A 24,949-nucleotide genomic window follows, 5' to 3' on the forward strand; every position below is an offset into this window, starting at 1 on the left:
GAACAAGGAGCACCTCATCCTGACACACAGCCACATGGCTGGCAGCTCCGCCCCAAGGCCTGCCTCCCCGGCACCCAACCCCAGCCCTCAGTCGCCCCGTCTTCTCTGGATGCACCACAGTGTAGCTGCACAGATGAGGGGCAGAACGTCAGAAAACCTGACTCAAAGCACAGTGTACTCCGAGACTGGTTTCCCAATCCCATTCGTTTGGAGACATAAGAAAACACTGCGTTGGCACAGTGTGTGGAACTGGGTAGGAACACGCAGCAGAGCGAGGGGCTGTTCCAACAGAATTTTCTAATTCTGGTGAGAAAAGCTGGGAATTCAAAACCCTGCCCCAAATCCAGACAATTGTTTTGCAGCAACGTGCTCCATAGCTCTGATTTTGAAGCCAATAAGACAGATGGACTCGAAGGAGAGTCAGACATGTCCAAGGCTGGCAGAACTGACAGGGCTTTGGAAGAACTGTGCTCTGGTCACCATCAGCCTGCAGAAAGAACCACTCAGCCCAGCCTGTCTGCTGCAGCACCTTCTTGGAGCTCCTCAAAGAAGCTAAAACACGTTATTTCTACTCCTGAAAACTGCTCGTATTTGTTCTGAAGTTCAGAAGTAAAAGCAGGCTCTTGCTGCTTTCATAAGGCGCCTGTTCCACTCTTCTTTGATCATCCATTGCCTTGCTAGAGTTACTTCTTGCATCATGGAAAGAAAAAAAAATTCTAGTAAAAAAAAAAATTGCTACAAAGCGTATGGAGTGTGCCAATAAATCCCAGTGGGCACAAGTAGATCACAGTCACATAAGCATGGAAGGAAACCGAGTTCTGACTACATGACATATTCAGGGCAAAGGAGCTATTCAGGAGACCGCTCACATTTTTCTTGGTGCTTCCAAGCTCCAAAAAGCCCTGCATTTTTACAGGTATTCAGATATGAAAAACAAAACGGGGAAAAAAAAGAGTAAGGAGCTCTGACCTTACCTGCTCCAGTGAAAAGATGCAATTTTTACTATGCATTACTTTTTAGCTGTTCAGAATGAAAGCATTAGCTAAATTAGCACATTTAATCAGTTCAGAGTTAGTGCTTGACATTGAATGAACTGCTTTGATTGCAATTTTGTACCTCTGCCTGTTCATAATGAATAGTTAACTTTGTTATACTTGAATGCTGCATATGATATTCAACCACAGAACAACCAGCCTCAAGGTTTTTGGTTTTACACTTCAGTGATTTTTCTACTGCGTTACCAATCTGTGTGCATTTTGGGTTGATTTATTTCAAAAAGGACAGTATGTTACATAAAGAGCAGAAGACTAAAATTGATCACTATCTCTATTACCAATTAGCAGACACCATCCTTTGACAACGGTCACAAAGGATCTACTTTCAGAAGTACTGGTGATGTATGCACACCAAAAGCCAGCTTTCCAGTCCTCAGCACTGCAGGGATGAGCTCCAGAGCCACTGCTCAGCACTCACAGCCCTGGCAGCCGTGTCCCCAAGGCCGGGGATCCCACAGCCCAGGGATCCCAGCTGCTTGCTGGGCACGCTGAGCCAGACGTGGGCCCACCCTTCCCACAGCTAGTTTCCACACGTCCCTTCCTTGAGTCAGAGTAAGTCATTCAAGGAGACCCACAGCAAACTCCATCCACGGTCATAAAATCATAATTTCTCTTTCTCTTTTTTTTTTTTTTTTAAAAAAAAGAGAATGAAGAAGGGAAAAACTGAGTTTGTTTTAACATGATTGTTCCCCAAGCCAGAAGTTCAATGCAGGGCTACAGAAACATCGGTGTGAACAGAGCAGTGAGGAAGAGAGAGGGAGGAGACTGTCTGAACTCAGCAAGTGCGGATGCATGCGAGCTGCAAGTACAGAAGTACAAACTGGAAGATAAAGCTCTTGGGACACTCAAAGGAAAATGCTCTCTTTCCCAAGCTAAACATGAATGGGAAAAAGCACCCTGAAAAGAATAATCGGAGCAAATTTTAAATCGATGACTCTCTCTTTCAATTGCCTCTCGGCTGTGTGGGTTCAGAAGTTATGTTGGACATTGTGACAGAAACACGAGGACAAGAATCGGCACTGAAGTGGCCACGCAGAGAGAACGCTAACGCGCAGCGACAGCGTGCCAGGTGACGTAAGAGCCGCGGGGAGCAGGCCGGGCCTAACGACCACAGCAGCCTCATCCCAACTCTCCGCACACTCAAATATAACCTCTCTTCTTCCCTAAGAGCAGACGGCATGATTTAATCCGAGCGCTAATACTCTTCTGCTCCCCTTTCAACCAAGCAAAGCACAAACACTACGAAGCTTCATTGACCCCCTGGAAGACCCCAGTCCTCCTGCTTCTCTCCTGCCCAAAACACCTCCGTGACCGCAGCTGGCACTCATACGCAGGCACCAAGCAATGTAGCCACATTCACAACCCAGGGCATGGAGGAAAAGCCACAGGGCAGCCTGTGAGCAGGATCCCAGCCGTGGGGCAGCACTGCCCTGCTCCCCACCAGCACACAGCTCTGTGCGGACCTCCTTTATCTCATCAGTTGTACTTACACTCTCATCCAGGATAAGTTTATCCAGAGCATAAGTGAGCGGGATAAGTTTATCTGTACCCATCTATAAGATAAAATGGCAACCAAGCGTGTCCCAATTAATCAGATAGCCACTAATATCTTTTCCAAAATCCTGCTAAGATAATGCCAGCAAACCATGCAGCAAAGAGGAGAGATTAATTATTTATTCTGCGTAAGTATGCCATCCATTCTAACTTCCAATTTAGATCAAAACGCATTCCAAACTAACATCTCCTTGATCGTTCACTACTACAAGATACAGAATGCAAATCTTGTTTTAGGGTCTCCCCCACCGCTCTGTCCAGCTCTCCACACACAGCTCCTAGGGGCACTCCCAGCACGAGCCGTCCCTCTGCAGGCTGTGACCCCACAGCAGTGCCCCCAGAAGAATGTGCTCCTGATGAACCAGTTTGAGAGGCTCTTCCTACCTGAAGCTGACGCTCAATCGTCCCATTAAACCGAAACAAATCGAAGATGTTGACAATTCACAGCAAGGTGAGTGAGCCCACAAGTTCTGCGCAGTTAAGCACGAGCCCTTGAGGAAACCTCATTCTTAGAGAGAACACCTTTATGCCGTGACGCTTTACAGACTGTTCTAGTGATGCGCTTCTCAAATGCTCAAGACAACCATTCAAATGATTATTTAAATTGACTTCCTCACCAGCTGTATTTTTATTTTCTTTCTTTGTTAGAGCCGCCTGCTTCTACTGCTGTGGACACGTGTACGTCAGGCCACAGAACCATAAAATACACCAAGCTGGGGAGGACCCATCGGGACCACGGAGTCCGACAGGGCAGCTCCAGAGCCCTGCAGCAATAGGGCTGTAAGGAGCACAGAGCGCCGCCCGGCAACGGCAGCTGAACGGCCCTGGGCAGCGAGAGCTCTGAAGTTGTACTTTATTCGTGAAAGTGTTTTTATTTCTTTTAGTTCCAGCGTTACCGACACGTGCCTCACAGTTAACGAGCACATTAACGTCAGCTCCAAAATTCCTCAATCGAAATAAATCGGAAAAAAAATCCCACTTCAATCCTTCCTCCAACGTGCGGCACCGCACAGCCGCCCCCCGTGCCACACAACGCCGTCTGTCCGGCCGTGCATCCCCGCACCGCCGCCCCTCCGATCATTTCACCCAGCCCAGCGACGTTACGGCCTTTTCAATGACCGGAGCGGCGGTCGCAGCCTTCGTCCCGCCGCACACGCCGGACGCCGCCGCTCCCCCGGCCCCGCCGCCCCGCTCCGCTCCCCCCGCAGCGCCGTTCCCCGCCGCAGGCCCCGCGAGGCCCATCCGCATTCCCGGGCGGGCCGCGAGCCCCCCGCCGCCCCCGCGGGCAGAACCTGTCGGGACGCATTCTTGAGGCGGCCGCGGCCGGGCCAGGAATGCGGGCGGGCCGAGCGGGCCCGGAGCCGGAGCCGAGCATCCCCGCGGCGGGCTGCAACGGAGCTCAGCGCGGCCCGCCATAACCCCCCCCCAAACCGGCCCCCACGGCCCCGCTCACCCTTGGAGTAGAGGGACTTGGGGGACTCGAGGTCGAGGTCGGCGCTGAGCAGAGAGATGAAGTCCGAGGGCATCGCAGCTCCGCGGCCCGGCTGGGGCGAGGGGGGCGGCGGCGGGAGGGGGCCGGCCCGGGGGGGGGGCGCTGCTGCTGCCTCCGCCGCCCCGGGGAGGGGAGGGCGGGCACCGGCGGGGGAGAGCGCGGCGCTCCGCTCGCCGCGGGGCGGACCGGGTCGGGCCAGGCCGGGGGCTCCGCTCGCCGTCGGGACCGGGCGCCGCCGCCGCCGCCCGCCGCTGACAGGAACCGGCCGCCGCCAACGGAACGAGCCACCCGCCCCCTCCGGCACCTCTCTGCGCCTGCGCGGGGCCGCGGGGAGGGGGCGCGCGCCAGGAACGCCGGCGCCGCCGGTCCGCGCATGCGTCGCGGAGGGCGGGGAGACAAGGAGACGGAACGGCACAGAGGCCCAGCCTTCTGCGCCTGCGCGGAGCGACCCGTGAGGGCCGTCTCGGAACCGCGCGGCGAGGGGAGAGGTGTCGCGGGAGCGAGCGGCGCGAGGGAGGTCGTGCGCATGCGCGAGGAGGGCGGGGGGGCGGCAGGCGGAAGAGCCGCGGCGGCGGCGGGGGGCGCGGAAGCGTCTAGAAGGGGGGGGGAGATGGGGCCGAGGGGCCTCGCGCGGAGGCTGTGAGGGGAGGCGGCCGGCTGCGAGTTGTGCGGCCGGATCCGGGCCTTCAGAACCGCGGAGATACGGGTGCGCTCTGGAGAAGCCAACGCAGGGCCGCCGAAGTGCTAAAGGGACCGGGAACCCCTCCTGCGAGGAGAGGCTGAGGGAGCCGCGCCTGGCCTGGCCTGCCTGAAGGAGGCCCGGGGTCTCGTCGCTGTGTAAAAGTACTGGAAAGAACGTGAAGGAAGGGAGAGCCTCGCTCTTGTTTGTGCCAGCCGGAGCCAGGAGCGGAGGCAGTCTGTGTAAATGAACACGGGAGGTTTCCCCTTGCCCATCGGCAGCACTGCTGTGCTGCGCAGGGACGTGGCTGTGTGGACTGCATGCAGATCTCCACGGCTGGGGACCGGCACGGTGACCCCGAGCAGAGCGCCGAGAGCTGTTCTGTGCGGAGCAGAGCAGGACAGCGCTGTGAGCAGGCACCGTGCGCCCAGCCTGCCAGGGGCTCTGGCGTCCTGGGGTGCTGCAGCTCCTTCATGCCAGCAATTAACAAACTGCCTGGAAGCCAGCACCTCTGCTCTGCTGTCCTGAGAAGGTGCTGCCAGCAGGTGGTCTGCAGTTAGAGGTGAAGTGCATCAAGACATGCCTAGGGATAGAGCACAGATGACAGCACAGAATGAGGCTAAAAGTGGGAGAAAGAGAGTTAGAATCCTGCAAGACCCCAGCTTCACCCCAGACCCAGACGAGCTTTAAGCTGTAAGGGCAGCTACAGGGTTTAATCAAATCTGGCCCTGTGTGTTCCCACCAGTTGCAGGCTCCCCGCTGTCTGTGGTCTGTGTGACCAGCAAGTGAAACCCAGTCTGTGTTCCTTGCCGAAACAATTGGGACAGCATAGGAGGAATTCAGACAGTTCCTCTTGGAGGCTGGAGAGCACCACTGGCTGGCACAGCCCAGCAGACTTAGCACCAAATCCCTGAACGTGCCTGGCTTTCGGGGACTGGTAAGATTTGGGGGTTGCCTGATGACCCAAGTACACACACAACAGAGTGAGCTCACTGATGTGCAGGTTGATGTAAGTGTTGCCCTATCTGTGTCAGTGGAATCCGGAACAGAGGTTTTCTGATCCTGTGTGGCATCTCATGGCCCATGCAGTGCTGGGTACTGTTGGTGACAAATCCAGATGTGGGAAAGGCTGGAATGCCAAAGGGTGTTGTACATTAAGTAGTATTGATCTGCGTTTTCCTGTACTTTTTTTTTGACTTTTGAGCATTTTGTGTGCTTAGCTTTGGAGCACACCTAGCTTGAGCCTGGACTTGCAGCTCCAGGCAGATTTGCTGTGGGCTCTTGGTGTTTTGCAGGTTCTTTTCAAATGGTAGTTTGGCTGATGGGGAAGATACTTAGTATCCCAGAAGGGGGAACTGCAGGGGGTGACTGTAGTGGAAACAGTGAGTGCTGCTGTAGCTCTGCAAACTGCACAAACAAGGGAAGTTTAAATAACAAAGAAAAGGAAACCTGCAACCTGTTCGGAGCAAAAGGGCCCACAGTTGAGTGAACACACTGATGCATTTTTTCCCCAGTCGTCACAGCAGAGATTTACAGAATGACAGGTTCTGGTCAGGGATGCTGCCCTTGGCATGTGGAGATGCTTGGCTCCATCCTTCCCCACTCCACTCCACTCAAAAGCCCTTGTTGGACTTGAACTTAAAGGTCTTTTCCAATCTTAGTGATTCTGTATGGAGTAACATAGACGAAACACAAGAAAATCTCAGCCAGTTAACTGCCAGGCACTGAAACACGAGACTCCTGTTAAAATTTATGTATTGTGTAATTAAGGTATTTTCTTGTTTTATAAGTAAGCTCTTCTCCCCGTGTAAGCAGTGGATAGCAGCAGGTGTGAGCGGGAAGCAGTCTGCACAGGGCTTGTGTGTGTACATTGGCAGGTGCATGCGTAGTCACTAGCCCTGCTTGCAGTGTCTAACCCTGTGTAGGTGTTGTATTTTTCATCTGCATTAGAGAACTGTCAGAAAATAATTAGGCTCTTTCAACAGCTGCCCTACTCCCAGATTACTGCTTCCTGACTCATTAGAGCTGCTGAGGTTGGCAGGAAACTTGTTCTGTAGTAATTTCTGCCAGCAGCGTCCCTGGAGATGGGGCAGCCTTGTGTGTGACACCAGATCCACTTCAGCCTCGTGATGGAGGCACTGGGCCGCTGGAGGCCAGTGGGCGGGCTGCTATTTACCAGATCGTCAGTGCTGTCATTAGCAACAATCAGGAGTTTCCCGTTGCTCTGATGGCTGCATCAGCTGGGCACATCAGCTGGGCACTTGAGCGGTGTGTGCCATTTATGGACTTCCCAACTATTTGGCTAATCGGGGTTTTGGAAGGAGTAAAGAGTGGGACTATGTGACCCTAAGGATGGACATTCTGTCCCCGAAGAGCTTCAGAGCCACATGGCAGCTTCATCTCATAGGTGACCGGTGCTACCAGTTCCATCGGTCCCCAGATTGTGTCAGCTAACATCCAGGACCACAGCAGCCAGTTCTCACTGATTTTCCTTGCCCACTTACTGCATCAGCAGCTGTTGTTTTGTGCTCCCTGCTGTTCTGCTCATGTCTGGGATGCCCCAGCCAGGTACTGCTTCCCATGCAGCTGCTGCAGCTCCCATGAAAGCTGCAATTAGATAAATTCTAGATCTAGATTCTGCTGACAGCTGTGGGAGTGGGGAGACATATCCTTTGTAAGTATTCATGTAAATAAATGCTGTGTTTTTGTGTCCCTTCCATCTCCCTGTTGAAAACCCTTCTCCCACATACATGGCCATGATGGTTTGTGTTGTCATGCGCTGCTGGAATGTTGGCAAGCACGTGGTGGCACGAGGCAATGCTCTGCTGCCCAGAGCTCATCCCCGAGCACACAGCCATGCTGTCACAGGAGCAGACCTTTCGGCACTTCTCTGACAACTTCTTTGCTGCTTGCTTGTCACATTTCCTGAGCAGGTGACTGGAATTTATCAGGGCCTTTCACTACACCTCTTCTGTGATTATAAAAAGTCAAATTATTGTTATTACAGCGTTAAATACTGGGCAGAATCAGCAGCTGCTGACCAGAGAGCAGGCATTTATGAAACCGGAAAGACAAGACGGTACTCAGCCACATAAGTGCACCGCCTGGCCACGGAGATCTGCCTTACAAATAAGTTTAGGACAGAAGGAGAGTGATTGCACAATGTTTGTGAACTGGAAGCTTGAGTATCATCCATGTTTAGACCACGATGGAATGAACGCTGCAGAAAACCCCACTGGCTCCCCCCCACCAGATCTGGTCAGCATTGCTCACACATTGTTTGTCCAGAAATTGTCACTTTCCTGGCGCAGTGCAGGAACAATCGTGCTGCTTGGTCACAATGCTCTGAACAAGATCTTTGGCAGAGGCTCACTTTTAACTGATGCCATCTGAAGGATTTTTTCCTCTGACAGGAAGACAAATCCTGCGTCTGCAAAAGCTCGACACTTTCTCAGCTTTAACTCATTATTAGTTTTAAGCAGTCATGGAACTGTCATGGCCAAATATTCCCTGCTCAAACCACTCTACATCTATACCCAGCCATTTTCAAGAATCTAAGTCACAGCTCCACAGCTCAGGTTCCTTCTCAGTGATGTAGCTCAGCTGATGCTGGCTCCCCTTCCCACAAAGCTTGGTGCTCCAGGAGACCACGGCAGGAAGCATCAAACAGCTGTTGTGCTTCCCCTGTCCTTTGGGCTGGCTCTGTTCATCCTGGGGGCATATGGAAACCCCAGGCCTTAAATGCAGAGGATGAGAGCTGCTCAGATTTATAACATGTAACAAATACTTGAAATTCAGAAGCAGTAACAATAGGTGGATGCATTAAAGTTTAATGCTGAACACCAATGGACTCATTCTGCACTTGGTGTCTGCTGTAGACAGCATTATACACTTGCTCACTGCACACTTATTTAAGGAGGCACAGCCCAGCTCACCATACATCCTTCACAGTGGCTGGTGCTGCAACACCATGACAAACTGCACCTCCTCTCCACGTTGTTCCATTCCATTTCAGCTAATTGCAACACATCTGGAGCTCTCAGCCCTCCCTTCCCCCATATGCCTCAAGTCTGTGTACGGCAGCGTTCTGTGCTAATAAGGAACTGGGGCTCACAGAGAGGCAGGAGCTGCCAGCGTTCAGCTCTGAGGTGCTCCCAAGGCAGCTTCAGCACTGTGCTGCTGACTGCACACGCTGCTTCCATGCCCATCTGCAGTTCTTCACCTCGTAGCCTCTTCTCCTTCACCTGCAAGGTTTAACAAGGCCAAGTGTCGGGTCCTGCACTTTGGCCACAACAACCCCATGCAGCGTTACAGGCTTGGGGATGAGTGGTTGGATGACTGTGAAGAGGAAAGGGACCTGGGGGTGTTGGTTGATGCTCGGCTGAACATGAGCCCACAGGGTGCCCAGGTGGCCAAGAGGGCCAAGGGCATCCTGGCCTGCATTAGGAATGGTGTGGCCAGCAGGAGCAGGGAGGTGATCATCCCCTGTGCTCAGCACTGGTGAGGCCGCACCTCGAGTGCTGTGTTCAGTTTTGGGCCCCTCACTACAAGTAAGACATTGAGGCCCTGGAACGTGTCCAGAGAAGGGCAATGAAACTGGTGAGGGGTCTGGAGCACAAGGCTTATGAGGAGCGGCTGAGGGAGCTGGGATGGTTCAGTGTGAGAAGAGGAGGCTCAGGGGAGACCTCACTGCACTGTACAACTTCCTGAAGGGAGGTTGTGGTGCAAAAGGGTCTGGCCTCTTCTCCCAGGCAAATAGCAGGACCCGAGGAAACGGCCAGAAGTTGTACCAGAGGAGGTTTAGGTTGGATATTAGGAGAAACTTTTTCTCTCAAAGGGTGGTCAGGCACTGGAATGGCTGCCCAGGGAGGTGGTGGAGTCTCCATCCCTGGCAGTGTTCAAGAGGCGTCTGGTTGAGGAGCTACGAGAGATGGTTTATTGCTTGTGGTACTGATAGGAATGGGAGGGTGGTTGGACTAGATGATCTTGCAGGTCGTTTCCAACCTTGTGATTCTGTGTCTGCAGGAAGCCTGCAGCACGTGCCCTCCCTTTCAGGGAGTTTTCTGACAGGACAAGAGCTGAGGCAGCACCCGCATGCTGCAGCTGCACTAAAGCCAGCCCCAGCAACACAGGAGAGTTAAGCACCAGTGCAAAGACTTGGGATCCTTTTTTAATCCTCATATAAAATAGGTAAACAACTTTGTTAATGCCTCCTTCATGTGCTGAGCGCTTCCAGGCCTGCTGGCCCCATCGCTTGGTGAGCCACAGGAGATGGGGGCTGTGCCCAGCAGGCAGCATCCAGCATCTGAGGTCAGCAGAGCCAGTGCCCTTCAGAGGAACACTGATGGCTGCTGCTCCTAGCAGGTGAATTTGGAGAAGGCTTCGATGCAGTTCCTGCGGTTGAAGCTCGAGCCCCTTCAGCTCTGATGGGTCAGCTTGCCTGCAGAAAAGGGGCAGCTGTTTGGCAGAGGTTGCTTTTGCTTTCCACAAGACATTCAGAAAGGCACTTAAAAACACAAAGGTGCCACACAACAGGCCTGGAGGCCTTTCATGGGTAGTTAAAGGATTTGAAAGGAAGCAACAATAGAAAAAAAGCAACGTGGCAAATGGGAATTCGGCAGAAGTAGCAGCAGGACAAGATCTGGTAAGGGCAAAATTTACTCAGAGCAGTCAAAATGCAGCTGGATGCAAAGCGCATCAGGAAAACTATATTTTAAAAATGAAACGGTGTCAAAATGCAGGTAAAATTATGCCTGTGGAGAAGACAAATTTGTTACCATCACACCAGCCAGCAGCTCCTTTCCTTGGTTCCTAAAACCAATCCCTCTGACTGCTGCAGAGGGCTCAGGACTCTCCTGAACTAATTCTCGTCTCAATAAGATGTTTGAAAAGCATGCCTTCCAGCTTTGAAACTTCAGCTTTATAGAGAATCCATTATAAATCTAGCTAAGCTGTTTCCACAGTTAATGACCTAATGATAAATGTGCAGAAATAGCTGCTTCCAGTCTGAACTGCTCTTGCTTTTAACTTCAGCTTCATCCTCCAGATCAAAAAGCCCTTTGACAAAGTTTCTATTCCCCGTGCAACAACTTCTGCACTGCAATTTTGTAACCTTTTCTTCGATAAACTACACTGAGCTCAACTGTCTCACCATAAATAATGTTTTCCAAGCTTTTAATCATTTACGTGTTTTTAAAAGCCAGAGGCACAGCCGTGGCATTCATTCCCTGAAGCAGCAGTGCCAAAAGCAGGCAAGGGCTCCCACTGCTGCAGGAGAGGAACGCACTCAACCTTCACCCCGCCGTCACGCTCTGCCACCTCCTCGCTGCGATGCACCGCGCGCCGCTCAGGACGCGGCCTGGCGTTTCCCAGCACCAGCAGCTCTGGCGGCCCGGTGCCAGCAGCTCCGCTCAGCCAGCAGCCCGCTTTGCTGGGGAGCTCCGCCTCCTTCCAGGCGGCTCCGAACAGCTCAGCTCACAAACTGCTCCTTGAGGAAATCTGCAGCGCGCTCACCGAGCAGCTCTGCCCTTCCACTCCTAAATCAAATCCTTCCCTTTTTATTTTGACCTGGTGGTTTTTGTTTTAATTCCATTAAACCATGCAATATACCTTGCACTATCAATTCAACCAGAAGCCCAAGCAGTTCAGCTCAAATATAAAAATATCAAGTTAGACTGATAGGTCTATTTTCCATGAATTCAGGTTGACTTACCCACTGTAAGACCTGTAAGACACTATGGCCTGTTACCTTTAGCAATACACCTAAATAGAACTACCCAGATCTTTCCTACTAAATATTCCTTGGCACATTTTTATCTTTTTGCTATATTCTCATTAAAACGAATAAACAGAAACCAGACAACCAAACCAGCTAGAACAAAATGAGGGACAAACACGGAACATTCAAGAGCCACTTAGGCAAGCTTTGGGCTCCCCTGTGCTGCACACAAGGTAGGCCAGATAATTCACTGTGTAAGACAAAGCAATCAATGGAATAACATCCTGAAGAGGGAAAAAAAAAACTCCTGGGGAGGTTTTGCTGCAGCTCTGCTAAAACAGCATTTGAGGAACATGACCTGCTGCAGCTGGGAGCAACCAGGCCAAGCCCACCAGAGGAGCAGAGGGAGCCCCAGCAGCACGCTCCATTCCCAATAGCTATGCAGTTCCTTAGCCTTCATTTTTAAAGAGGTGGACTGTAATTCTAAGTGTAGGAGACTTCTAAACAAACTTCTGAGGAGCACAGTGATTTCATGGGAAAGGAAAAAACAACACAACCTACAGGAGGTTCTCATAAACAGAACATTATACGGCTTCTCTTTTGCTGCAGTTCAGAAAGGTGAATTGCTCTGCTGCAACATTTGGATTAGGAACAAGCGTCAAACCATTAAAGGATGTAAGACCCTGGAACACGAATTCCTTTCTGATAACAGATCCTGAAACCACCTCTCCAGCTGGAAGAGCTGGAAAGCTTCGTGCCTCATGTTGCAGAGGCACACCCGCCTCTGTGCTGCTGGAGGCTGGCTGCAAGGCAAAGGATCCTCCCATACTTCTTCCAAGATAAAAACAGCATTATGCACAAATCCCAGATGGATTTCTTTTCCCTTTTTATTTAGGAAGGAGAGGCAGGATTATTTGTGGGTTGCCCCCCATCTGGTACAGATTCACAGGCAGTAAGAATGAGTTTTGTTTCCAATACACACGTTGGATCAAAAGCCCAGGGAGAAAAAACTCCATCTCAAGAAGCCGCATCAGTTCCCGTTTCTGGCGTTGCCACACGCAGCACAAAAGCACCCGAACAAACAAGGATCCAAGGCATACATTGTTTCACAGAATATACATGTTAAAAGGACAAGTAGAAACATTACAAAATCAACGGGATCACTTCTAAAATATTTATATTTGTTGAACCGTTAAAAACAGACACAGAAAGAGGTAGCAAAGCTAACAACTTCCTGCTGCTCCAATTAGTGTTGCCTGCATGCACTGAGAAAGTTACTGTGGAATTGAATCTCTCAAAATCTCTTCTGGACAGGGTAACAGATAATTTGCAGTTTATTTCTGACAATGCTGTGGGAAGTACTGAGGCAAATCCACAGGCTCACTAGCAGCTGTTTCACGTTGTCTGGCTTAACAAAAAGGCATTGAAAGGAAAAGGTTATCTGTGTTTTACTTTAGCGAGCAAGAGAGAGAGAGTGCAAGCACGCACGCACCAGGGAGACCACACACAGATGTAACAGTAACAGGATGCTTCACTTGCTCTGCCACGGCAAAACTCAAGTATGACAGATCCCTGGGTGGCAGAATTAAGACAGTTTGATATGACCTTGGTCCCATGGATATGAACATCACTCAACACGGCTAAAAGCAAGGCATCAAAGGTGAAGGGAACCGGGATTCCATGTGCTGCGTGCATGCACTCTCTCTCATACCTGCTTCTTCAGGCTTTCTGAGGTCCTATCAAGGTCAGTTCAAGATGATCTCCCATCCAATATGTAATAGCGATACATTAAGCCTATGACTAGTGCTCCAAAGATGGGGATTAGCCACGTTGACCAGAAGCTACGGGGAGGAAAAAACAAGAACAAAGAACACACACCCAAACACACACAAAAAAAGAAGAAAGTATGAAGTTAATGACACATTCAATACATTCACTACTTGCTACGTCTGTTTTCACCCATCTCCCACCAGCTCACAGACCGACTTCTCAGGACAGAGGACAGAACAGCTCCAGCTGTCCCATGCTCAGGGCTCCCCTGCCCCTGTGAGAGGCCCCTGTGACTGCAGGGATGGCTTGGCTGCTTATAAAACAACAGCTGGGTTGCTGAACGTTCCAGCCTGGCACACACAGAAACCAATTTGAGTTTTTTGTTGTTTTCTTTTCTTAAATAAGCCAGACTGTCAATTTGGGCTATACAAACAGCTGAGTTGACTCAAGGATGGAAATTACTACAGCTACCCCACAATAAATCATCCTTACTCATAAACCTGAGACCACAGGCATAGGCTCACTTTCAGCAGCCTCCTTAAAAAAAAAAAACCTAATAGAAAAGACTGAATTTGCGTTCTGGTTGCAAGCACTCCTGAATTCTCAACTAAATTGCACTGGTCGCCATAAAGATCCTTCAAAAAAAGGACACTGCTGTGAGTACCCACAAGAGGAGTGCAACCACGCTTGTGCAGTGTCAACACATGGACAGAGAATTGAAACTAAAACATCCCAGGCTGCCTGCTGTGCTCAGCGTGAGCTGATGTCTCACCACTGGCTGCACCTCCATCTCCAACAAGAGAGGTGCACAGCAAATCCACTGTGATGCAGTTTGGCAGCTTGTTGGAAGGACAGCACAGTAACAGCCCACTGATTGCTTTCCTGCCTGCTAGAGCTAATCTGCAGTTCTACAAATGGAGAGTCCCATTCTCCCAGTTTCTTACTCTTAAGAAGATACTATACCTTGCTTGTCCTGAGGATGTCCTGTTTTGATCCTGAAAGAAGGAAGAGGGAGTTAGCAGGGAAAAAAAAATACCCTAAGTCACACTAACAAGACTGCAAGATTGGACATGAATTGCAAACACAGAGGAAAAATAACCCTCCTCTTCCTTTTCTAAACATTCTCTCTCTCAGAAGTGTAGATGCTTCTGGGGATGTTTGCCCTCCTCCCCACCTCCACATTCTATTAGTCTAAACCTTCCCACCCAGCTCTCAATTTTATACTGGAACTATCAAAAAAAAAAAAAGCCTTGAAACCACTCTGATCATTTTATGTGACACAGAGAGATGATCATCGATACATAGCATGGTTTGGGTTGGAAGGGACCTTTAGGGTCACCTAATTCCAAGTCCCCTGCTATAGGCAGGGACACCTCCCTCACAGCCCCATCCAGCCTGGCCTTGAATGCTTCCAAGACCAAGCATACACAACCTCACTGAGCAACCTGTTCCAGTGTCTCAGCACTCTCACAGTTAATAATTTCTTCCCAATATCTAGTCTAAATCTACTTTCTTCCAGTTTAAAACCATTTCCCCTCATCCTGTCACTACCTGCCCTGATAAAAAGTCCCCCCCAGTTTTCCTACAGGTCCCTTCAGGTACTGGAAAGCCACTATAAGGTCTCCTTGGAGCCTTTTCTTTACTGGGCTGAAGAGCCCAACTCTCCCAGCCTGTCCTCATAGGGGAGGTGCTCCAGCCCCCTGATCATCTTCATGGCCCTCCTCTGGACCTGCTCCAACAGCTCCATGTCCTTCTTGTGCTGGGGGCTCCAGAACTGGACGCAGTGCTCCAGGTGGGGTCTCATGAGAGCTGAGCAGAGGGGTGGAATCACCTCCCTCAACCTGCTGGTCACACTTCTCTTGATGCAACCCAGGATACGGTTGGCCTTCTGGGCTGCAAGTGCACGTTGCCAGCAATACAGAAAATCATCTCACCATGATTCCTTTTCCAAACTTCTGTCTGCATCCCTACCTGCTATCTTACTGCTTGGCCACTGACACATACAGCTGCAAAGTTCTCTTCGTACCTTCCTTCATATGCAACCTGCCTCCATACTATTCATACTATTTTCAAAAAAACCTGAGAATTAAGTACTTCTTCCAGTCAGCTGAAAATTACTTTATCAATTCTACAACCTCTCAGTGGCTGTTGCTGTTCTCCTGTATCTAGCAGCCAAAAATCACCTTACTTGTCCATTCTGAACAGTATCACCTCCACTTCTTGAGAATCACAGTGCTTTCTTTTCTGCCACAACACCCCATCAGTGGACGCTAAACGTTAACATTTAACTGTGGGGAGTTACCTCTGACCCGAGTCATAAGAGTATGCAGTCACTATTTTTTTCCTGGTAAAAAATAAATAGGTGGGATCCACATTACTTCCATCTGTTCAAATTATACTTGGATCCACTTTTAAAGCAGATGTTGCACACTACAGAAAGACCCACTGGACTTTGTTTAGAATAGAAAAATATCTGCAAAAATATTTAACTCATATCCAGCAGCACTGCTCAGATTAATTTCTATGCACATGTTAAGCACATCGTTCTGTTAATGAAAGAGTTGAACCAAACAAAGTAACGTTAAGGTGAATGCATAATCATGCAGCCCGCTTTATAACTAAGAGTAGGCTTTGCCTAGCCTGAATCACTCTTCCTATGGCTGGCTGTAATAACCAAGTTCTCCCAAGGGCTTCACTTGCTGCTCTCTGTTGATATTATTGATTCCTGGTACTCCGCAAGCGGCCCTGCTTCGAACAACACCCAATGAAAGCGCTGTTGAAAACAGAGCTGTGCCTGCTCCAAGCTTTCAAGCCAAGCAAGAAGAGAAGCCAGCTGCAGGACACGTTTACCTTCCAGACGGCATTCTATTTGTTACCATTTCCCTCTCCCTATCCCTTTTGAAGGCATTTTTGCAACACTGTCTCCCATCCTAATCCAGGAGTACCTAAGTTTTAACCAACACCTATGATTTCTTGGGCAGTTAACAGAGAATTCTTGTTTTGCAGCCAATCCCGTGGTGGCTGTGCCTGCCTCCTGCCTTGAATGTAACACTAACAGTTCAGTCATCAGGACACGGTCAGTTCTGCAAAAATACAGTCTGTGGCTCAAGGTGTAGAAATAGCTTTGCTGATGTCAGAGGAGAGAAGGCACAAAAAAACCACTCCCATTTTCACACTGAAGTGCTTGCTGAGCTTCTGAACAAAAAGAAAGGAATCATTTGCTTAGGAGATTTATTCATTTCTGTAGCTGTAAGCATAAAGCACAAACTCCACAGAGAGGAAAAAGATAAAAAGAGAGCAAAATAAAAGGTGTGTGGTGACTTCTTTGTTCATTTTGTAAGCGTAATATAGTTTCCTCAGCATTAAATAAAATGGAACAGTAAAACACCAATGCTTACCTTGGAACCTCCCTTTTTACGGTCATCCTGTCATAGAAAAGAAAAAAAAAAGAAGGAAAAAAGTGATAAGCAACGACTTCAAGAGAACCTGCAGTCATTACAGTCACAATGAGGGAATTGCTCTGTACACAGTCCACATCACAGCAGCAATTGCCTGGACTCCAGTTGTCAAAGCAGACGTATCTACAGTGCCCAAAGGCACCGTCTTTGTAGCAGGCAGGAAGCTGGTGTTTGTGTCATGCCTGTCATCTCTCATCCTCCTGAATCCTAAACTACAGTTAGATAGTACTATCAGCTAAGGAGCTACTGATACAGTTAGCTCCTTTAAGTGCCACCAATTTAACTGAAGGGAGAAACCTGCTCTGAACAGTGGGAAAAGAAGACTAATTTGGTTTTATTTTCAGCAGCGATCCCCCTTCCTCAGCAGAAATCCTGGGTGACACTGTCTGAAAACTTAACTTCTTACTGTGCAAGACTCATCTTGGTGTACATTCACTGGGTTACATAAAGGAAAGGCACACTTCTACAGCATCCTACCCTGTGTTTGAAAGAGGGCTGGTCCTTACCGGGTGGATCTCCCCTATGTAGTACTGCTTGAGCATCTCCCTGGCATCTGTGGAATGACCAACATCTTCAAAGCTCTCTGTGGCATCTCTTCCAGCTTGTTCAAGCAAAACTTCTTCTCCACCTGGATGCTGGAAGAGAAGACTTAAGGTGAGCAAAAGCACGAGTGCAAAAGAGGTGTCCAGAGTCTCAGCAGCCTTTCTGGCCCTTTTCATTCCATATGAATGAAACCAACATCAGCGGTATCTACCAAAGATTCAGTCATCCAGCCTCTCCTTCAGGAAGTCACAAAGAACAATGCATGCTGCACAGCTGGGAAATACCTTGCATAAAATAAAAATCTTTTCAAAGAGGCAAATCTCCAATGTACACAGAGAAGCACAGCTTATCCCCCTGCAGCAAAACCAACCCTTCTGCAATTCTGCAACTGGTTTAGGCAAGAAAATAATACAGAAGAAAGCATATCCTCATGTACCTTTTCATTGGCCTCACTGCACAAACCAGACTCCCTTGCAGAGGAGCCTCTGCTGCATTATTTTTTCTGAAGAACTTTCCAGAGACAACTCAAGTCCCAGTGAAGCACAAGACAACGCTGCATTCACAAGCATCAGTGGAGGAAATGATGTTCTACTTCTTCAGATCTGACAAAAAAAACCAACAGCCTCTGCATGTAGCTGTACAGTGAAAAGTGGAGAAGAACAAAGGGAAAGTGCAGTGACATAAGAAGCTGCAGCTCTAGCATAGCTGCACCAGTACTGATCCAGCATACAGCTACTCAGTACCGGGCGGAGAAAGAAAAGTATTGTTTAAGAAAATCCACCATTTGACATCACATACTGATTTCAGAAACTCAGGAGCTGCAACACCAGAAGCACCATATGCACAGGACACCCCCAGCAGCACTGGCATTGCTGGTGGTGGCAGACAGTCACAGCGAGACCAGCAGCACAGACCGAAAAATCCCTATGCAGTGCTATTTGCCTTGATGGGTTGGGCTCTCAACACTGTCAGTACCAGAATTCCAGGAACAGATTGGCAATAGAAAGCAGTAACTACAAGGCCAGCAGTGTACAATCTATTTACAGTGCGTATATGGGAAGAAATACTTCTGTTTAAACTACCAGCTAATCCAGTTAAACCAATAAAGTGATCAGACTGCTGAGTCCACACACAAGGACTAACCCAGTTTCGTTTCGCACAGCGCTAGGCAACAGGCACCAAATGGCTGCATGAGAAGATGAGACTGGCTCAGCGCTCAGAAATTCCTCTAACAGCTAGAAGCCTGGAACTGAACAATTTAGAGTAAATTTCACATCAAAGGACTCAAAGACCCGGTTTTCCTCTGTAATACCCTTTTCCTTCCCACAGACACAGAACAGTTGTTATTGCCCTTCTTTCTTCGGCTTGTTTGGTTTTTCTCCCAAAAGCCTAAATATTCTCACTTGGCTATCCCACCTCATACCAAACATACTCCGTGTGGACACAAAAACAGTACAGTTGTTTACTCCAGGGAGCTGCTGCAGCCAACTCTCCAATCCCCATATCAGAGCTCTTTATTCTGAATAAATCCCTTTATTGGGCAGGTACGTAACACAATCAACACAGAGCTCCCTCAGCAGCCACGAAGGGCAAAGTCTGCAGGCCTGGGAGGCAGCCGGGCAGCAATCAGGTATCAGCTCTCCTCAACTGTAAAACCAAGGAAGGCTCCGCTCTGCTGCTCCCCTTCGAGCCCAGCCACATCCCACTGCCCTGCTCCTGCACCGAGGCTCACCTGATCTCAAAGGCAGCCAGGTCAGGGGCTGCCATAGCAGAAAACCAGCCCACCAAAAAAAGGAAAGGAAATGACTGTCTGCCGTTCGTTGTGAATGAACTCTCTACAGACCTGGGTGCATGAGAGTCGCCAGGAGCAGGGGCTGCAGCAGGACCACTTCAGGTCACCACAGCACTCCTCAGCTCACCCTGCCAGACATGGTTGTAGTGTGGGATGCTGCACCTCGTTCTGCACCATGTGTGCAGCTGTCCAGTTTACAGAACACTCTTGTAAAGATCCATTTGCAAAGGAATGAGGGGATGAAGGGCCAACCATTAAGATCTCTACAAGAACCCTTTGGGGATATCTTGATAGAAACCTCATTTCAGAACTGAGATGAGTTTTTTTTTAAATATTACCCTCCTTTCCTAGTCATCCATCCCAGATGAGCAGACAAAACCCCCAGTAAGACAGGACATGGAGTGGCTGCCTGCTTTCAGTGGGAACCAGTGCAAAAGAGAAGAATGGCAAAGCTTACTCCTCTTCACGTTTGGTTCTGAAGCCTTCCTATGCACTTGCAAAGTCTCCAATAATTACTTGCTCATGCACATCTGTCCATCATCATCACCAAGCCAAAGAAAAAAAAAAAAATCAAGAATTTTTGGCATATCTTATTTCTGACAGAACTCTCTAGTCTAGACACCCACAACTGCAGCCAGACAGCTCTTACCTTGTCATACCCAAGCACATATAAAACCAGACTATTTATACAAGTCATCTGCTCTGCCACAAAACTTCCCAAAGCTACAGCTCCTGCAGAAAAACACAGACACTTTGAGAAGCATGGCAAACTCTGAAAACAAAATGTACTTTCAGAAGAAACAATGACAAAAATAAAGCTTTCCTCCTTGTGAAAATGAGCAGACAAAAGCCAACGAGAATAAGAGATGGGCCCAAGTGCCAGCCCTCCAAATTCTTCCTTAGCAACAATAATGTAACCAGGACCTCCCTCTCTCTGGAGTCTCTCACATACATAATGCACTGAGTACCTGATGACAGCAGCAGAAACAGTCTTGAGGCACTGGTTCTGGCAGGACATACCCAGTGCCACCGAGCAGAGAAAACAGCTTTAAGAGGGAACCCTGCAGCCTGGGAGCAAAAGCAGCAGCCCCCACGAGCACAAGGCATCCACAGTCCCACAGCACGGTGGCTGCCTGTGTCGCAGCCAGGAGGATAAGGTGGAATAAAACCCAGGATTTGCAGAGTATGCATAAATGCTTGGAGATACAGCAGATCTCAAACGAATCATTTCCACGTGACCTTTGAGTCAAGTTCTCCAAATCCAAGGCCGGTTCCCACAAGGCAGAGAACAGCAGCAGGACACTGAGTAACCCCACATGCAATCCGAACTGAAATACACACTGATGCTCTAAGGCAGCAGGTAAAATAAGACTCTCCCTCTAATTAGTATTTAGGAGCAGCTCACGTATTTCTCATGTTCTGTGTTCAGCCACAAGGTTTTATTGGTGAAAGCCAAGGAGATGCTCTCTCTGCAAAGCCTTCAGAAGGGACGTGTAGCACAGCAGTCAGAACTGCCTGCACTGCTGACAGCACATGGCAAAGGCTTCAAAGAGTGCAACACAACGTCGATGCAGAAGGTGAGAACCTGGAGCTGTCTCTCCACAAATGCCAAGGGCCTGTCCACGTTTGGCAGCCACCCTTACAGCCCTGGGGCAAACTACCAGCGAGTTCAGAAGCAACACCAAACAGTGGTCAATTAGGTTGCTGAATCAGATGAGACAAAATCATCACACTGAAGAGAGATGCAAAAGCTTTAATTTCCAGCCACCATTATTAGAGAAATATGCCATGAAAGGAAAGAGTATTTCTGTGCCATAGCAATGTGTCAGTACCGTGCAGGCCAAAAAACACCTACACAAATGGTGCTCGTCAGCCACACGCCCTTCACAACTTGTTCTAAGACACGAAGCAGGTTGGTTCCCCTAAGTCTGTCTCCATAGCACTAGAACAAGTCAGCATAAGGCAAAACAGATCCCTGACATTCCTCCTTCTCCCTCACAGTTTTGGTTTCAAACACATCTGAGTGTGCAGGAATTATGTGCAGAAAAACAAAGATATTCAGTATTGTTCTTTCACTACTAGCACACAGATTTGGTGCTGGCTAGTTAACAGCTGACCTGCTGCACCTAGGCTGCAGAAATCATGAAGCAATATTCAACAACCTTCTAGCAAGGAGGCTTCTTAGAGATAACAAATTGCTCCGAGGCAACGCTCCAGCAGAATTCAGCAATCTTGTTCAAATAATCTATGGCCAAAGGCCAGAAAAGGCAACAATTAGACACTGCTTCAGTGACTACACAAGATCAAGGGAAAATATTACCCACTGAAACTCTGATAGCTGCAGTTACAACAGCTTGGAGCTTTAAAGCAGAACAGTTTATCAGACAACTGTAACCTTTAAACAAGACAAACATTCCTGGTTCTGATCAGTTACACATTGTTCTCCTGTCACTGGACTGATTACAGTGGGATAACAGATACAAAGTGTATTTTTACCAATAAATTAGCTGTGATTTATGTTTACAAGCTTTAGATAGCAGAGAGCATTTGCTAGCCATGCTACTACACTTACAAGAGTAGCCTTACTCTTCTTCCTTCCCTAATCAAGTAAAGTTTTATGTCAGAAAAACACAAATGAGAGAAAGGGCTTGGGAAGGGCAGCACAAAAATTTCTTCTGTAGGAAACATCTAGGGCACTCCACCCAAATTGCTGGGGTAGAACAAAGGAATTTTCTGGGCTCATTTACACATACTGAAGGCGCTCCAGAGAGCAGAATCCAGGTGCCATCTTAGCAGAAAGAGCCAAGATGAAGACTGACCGCTGCACAGCACCCACGCTGCAAAAGCGTCATACGCACACATGGGTCTGCAGGTAAATACCTTGGAAATTGTGATTCTGAAAAAAATTCTTCCAAGATTTATTTTTTTCCTATCTCTTAATTCTGAAAGCAATAAGCAACAACCGTAACCATACACTGAGTCACACATAAGACAGGGCAGTGCTTCCTGCAAGTACCTCCCCAGCTTCCAGCTGGTTTTGGCTCTTCCTAAGCCCCAGGTGCTTTGTTATTTAGAAACAAACAGTGAATTGCTTTTCCACATTTTTGTCCTGTCTTCCCCCAAAGCTGCCTAAGCTTCTTGCATCCTTAATGTTCTTTGGCAAGAATGGTCTGCTCCCTGCTGTGTGAAGAAACATTGTTAGTTTTGAAACAGGCTCCAGCCAGCTTCCGCGATGCCCCCTGCTCCTTGTACTAAGCGTTTAGAGGCAGGCAAACATGAATGCTTTCAGAAACCCACGTAATAACAAATGTTCAAAATCTGCCCTGCCACCCTGTCCACTTCATTTGGTTAGCAGAGCTGCTGAGCCCAGTGTTGTGCTCTGCTCTCAGGAACACGACAGGTGCCAGATGACAGGTTGGCCTAATACCAGAGAATACAAACATGAGGGGGCCACACGTAAAGGAGGCAGTCGCTGCCCAAACTGCTCACAGACCTTCATTCTGCTCATAGCTCCACTGTTCAGTGGCTTCCTGAGCTAGAGCCACACTTAGTAAGACTGTCTTCCCTTCCCACCCTGACAGCATGTATACTTTTGTGCATACACCCAGCTAGGTGTACAACCAGTCCTGCATCTCAGATAGATCTGTGGGCTCTCCTGTACAACAAACAGCTGAGTGTCAGCTGATGATTTGCTGTGCCTCTGCCGTGCCCAGCACCCTGCAGCCACACTTCCACAACTCACCATCCCACTGTCCTACATCTTTTCTTCCAGCCTTCCTATGGACTGGGTGCCTGGAGCCCCCACACATATTAAATGCCCAAGAACAACGGTTGCTCATCAGGCTGCTTTTCAGATCCTCACCTGACAAAGACACCTGAAAACACTGCTTGAGTACTGACTGCATGCAGAGCTGAGCAAAGGAGCTAGAAGCCAGGACTCATTCACAGCCCTGAAAGGAAAAACAGTAATTCCTGGTTTAAAAGCTGCAAGCAGTGAAAATCTAACTATAGCAAAGGCCATGTCAAGCCACCATGGTAAGAGACACTGAAATTCCTCATATGTACACTGACACATCTTCGAAGCTCTCTTGAAGTAAGTGCCAGGAGGAAGACTCAAAGCACAAACAAGATTCAGATTGAAGCATTACGATGCTGGATTCTAAGAACAAAATAAATCACATGCAACTTTATATCCTCTCTATAAACACTGGAAAGCTACACAGAAAGCCACTGCTTCCAGCTCCCACATTATCAACCTCCTCCTATCTGGAAAACCTCTTACACCTCAGCAAAGGAGTTTGTCGCTACATGTGATGTGATGAGTACATAGCGGACATGCTGTAATCATACACGCCTGGGGGAAAACAGAAGTTTAATTTACACAAGCAAAACCAGCAAGCAGGAACTTGAAGATTTGTAACAAAGTGCTCTCCTCCAGCCAGCTCAAACCAACTCTCATTGTTACCCTACGGACACCACAGGGCTTGGCATTACTTTCAGCTGAGACAAAAAAGCTTCAGAAACGTTGATAGCATTTCATCATGCTCTGATTTTAGCTCCAAACAGCAAGGACACAGCTTTCAACTTGCTTAGAAGCAATAGTTGAAGGCATCGAGTCCTGGACAATTTTTGCCCCTGCAACCAGGGGAACTGGAGATGTCACAACGCACTGCGGCCCTTCTGAGCCGCTTTGTCACGGCCGAGGAGGCGCACGCCGGCCCGGTGCCGCTCCGCTGGGCTCCGACCGCAGGCCGCGGCGCCTCCGTTACAGCGCGGGGCTCCCGGCTGGCCCGGCCTTCCTCTCCTTCCTCCTTCTCCTCGCCTTCTCCGGGCCGGTCTGGGGACACGAAGGGGCCCGGCGCACCCCGCACCTCCGACCCGACCCCCCGGCCCGGCCCTTCCCCTGGCCCGGCCCGCCGGACCCCGCCCCGCCTCACCTCCTCCAGGAAGCGGGTGACATCGTAGACGCGCCCGTGGATGACCAGCCAGGCCTCGCGGTTGGAGTTCCGCTTCCCCACCTCCTCCAACGTGAACACGGGCCCGGCCGCCTCCTCCGCGCAGTCCCTGGCCTCCGTCCGCTTCCCAGTCTCCATGCTGGCCACCGGCAGCTTCGCGGAACGCGCGGTTGGGCCCGCGGCGGCCACCGTAGCGACGTCGGGAGGAGCCGCCCCCTTCCGGCTCCGACGCTAACGGCTGGCTGCCGCGCCGAGCGCACCGGCCAATGAGGAGCGATCGGCCCCGGCGGTGGAGCGACTCCCGGCACCGGTCGCAACCAATGGGCGAGCGCCGCGCCGGGCGAGAGCCAATGGCGAACGGCCAGAGCGGGAGGGCGGGAAGGCGCAGAGTCTCACCTCGCGCAGCCTGACCCCGCCGCCCAGCTCTGAGGCACAGCGCCGCGGGGCGCTTTGGGTTCCAGAGCCTGGCAGAACGGCTGCTCCTTTTGTCAATAAAGCAAGCCTTAATCTCGTGCATCTTAACAACGAGCCAGTGCTGTAACATTCCCGGAGCGCTGCCTTGCTACCCATTCCTAAAGGTCCGCTCCCTCCCAGGCAGGGTTAGGGACAGACGGGCAGTTTGTGAAGTCACTGCTTTTCACGTGTGAACTCACAGCTGTGCTTTGTTTGCTCTAATGCAACTGCTGAGGCAGCAGACATGCCCTGTGTGGAAAGAAGTGCTGATACCATCGCTGACACTGGCTAAAGGTTAAAGGTCTATGCAGCGCTCTGCACACCTGCAGCTGGGGTTCCACTCCGATGAGGTACCACAGGGCACCGTGTGCCTCCGCCACACGGGAGGGCACAGCATTGCTCGGGGAGTGAAGTCTCACTATTCTTGAAATCCTTAGCCTCTCTCTAGCTCCGTCGGTGTCTGAAGGGCACAGATCTCAC

At 49.7% G+C, this 24,949-nt stretch overlaps 2 protein-coding genes and 1 long non-coding RNA gene across 3 annotated transcripts in view; 1 reads left to right on the top strand and 2 right to left on the bottom strand.

Moving 5' to 3' along the window:
* Positions 1-4,188, bottom strand: part of NFAT5 (nuclear factor of activated T cells 5) — a 58,338-nt gene extending 54,150 nt beyond the window's left edge. Inside the window, exon 1 of the mRNA XM_052686507.1 lies at positions 4,063-4,188. Coding sequence (XP_052542467.1) covers positions 4,063-4,135 — 73 coding nt within the window. The 5' untranslated portion in view covers positions 4,136-4,188. The remainder of the gene's footprint in view (positions 1-4,062) is intronic.
* A 548-nt stretch (positions 4,189-4,736) lies between these two features.
* Positions 4,737-8,148, top strand: LOC128082153 (uncharacterized). Its single transcript, XR_008207564.1, has 2 exons — positions 4,737-5,405; positions 5,526-8,148. It is a non-coding gene; the product is annotated as an uncharacterized LOC128082153 (long non-coding RNA).
* A 4,219-nt stretch (positions 8,149-12,367) lies between these two features.
* Positions 12,368-24,215, bottom strand: LOC128082151 (cytochrome b5). The gene is made up of 5 exons (XM_052686029.1): positions 23,999-24,215; positions 17,233-17,361; positions 16,667-16,693; positions 14,232-14,263; positions 12,368-13,339 (listed from the first exon to the last, which is right to left on the bottom strand). Exons 1-5 carry the CDS (start codon positions 24,152-24,154, stop codon positions 13,249-13,251), a joined length of 435 nt encoding a protein of 144 aa, XP_052541989.1. The 5' UTR covers positions 24,155-24,215; the 3' UTR covers positions 12,368-13,248.
* Between the last annotated feature and the right edge of the window lie 734 nt (positions 24,216-24,949).

This window comes from Tympanuchus pallidicinctus, unplaced genomic scaffold (assembly GCF_026119805.1).
Source record: "Tympanuchus pallidicinctus isolate F22 unplaced genomic scaffold, pur_lepc_1.0 scaffold22, whole genome shotgun sequence".
Classification (NCBI taxonomy): Eukaryota; Metazoa; Chordata; class Aves; order Galliformes; family Phasianidae; genus Tympanuchus; species Tympanuchus pallidicinctus.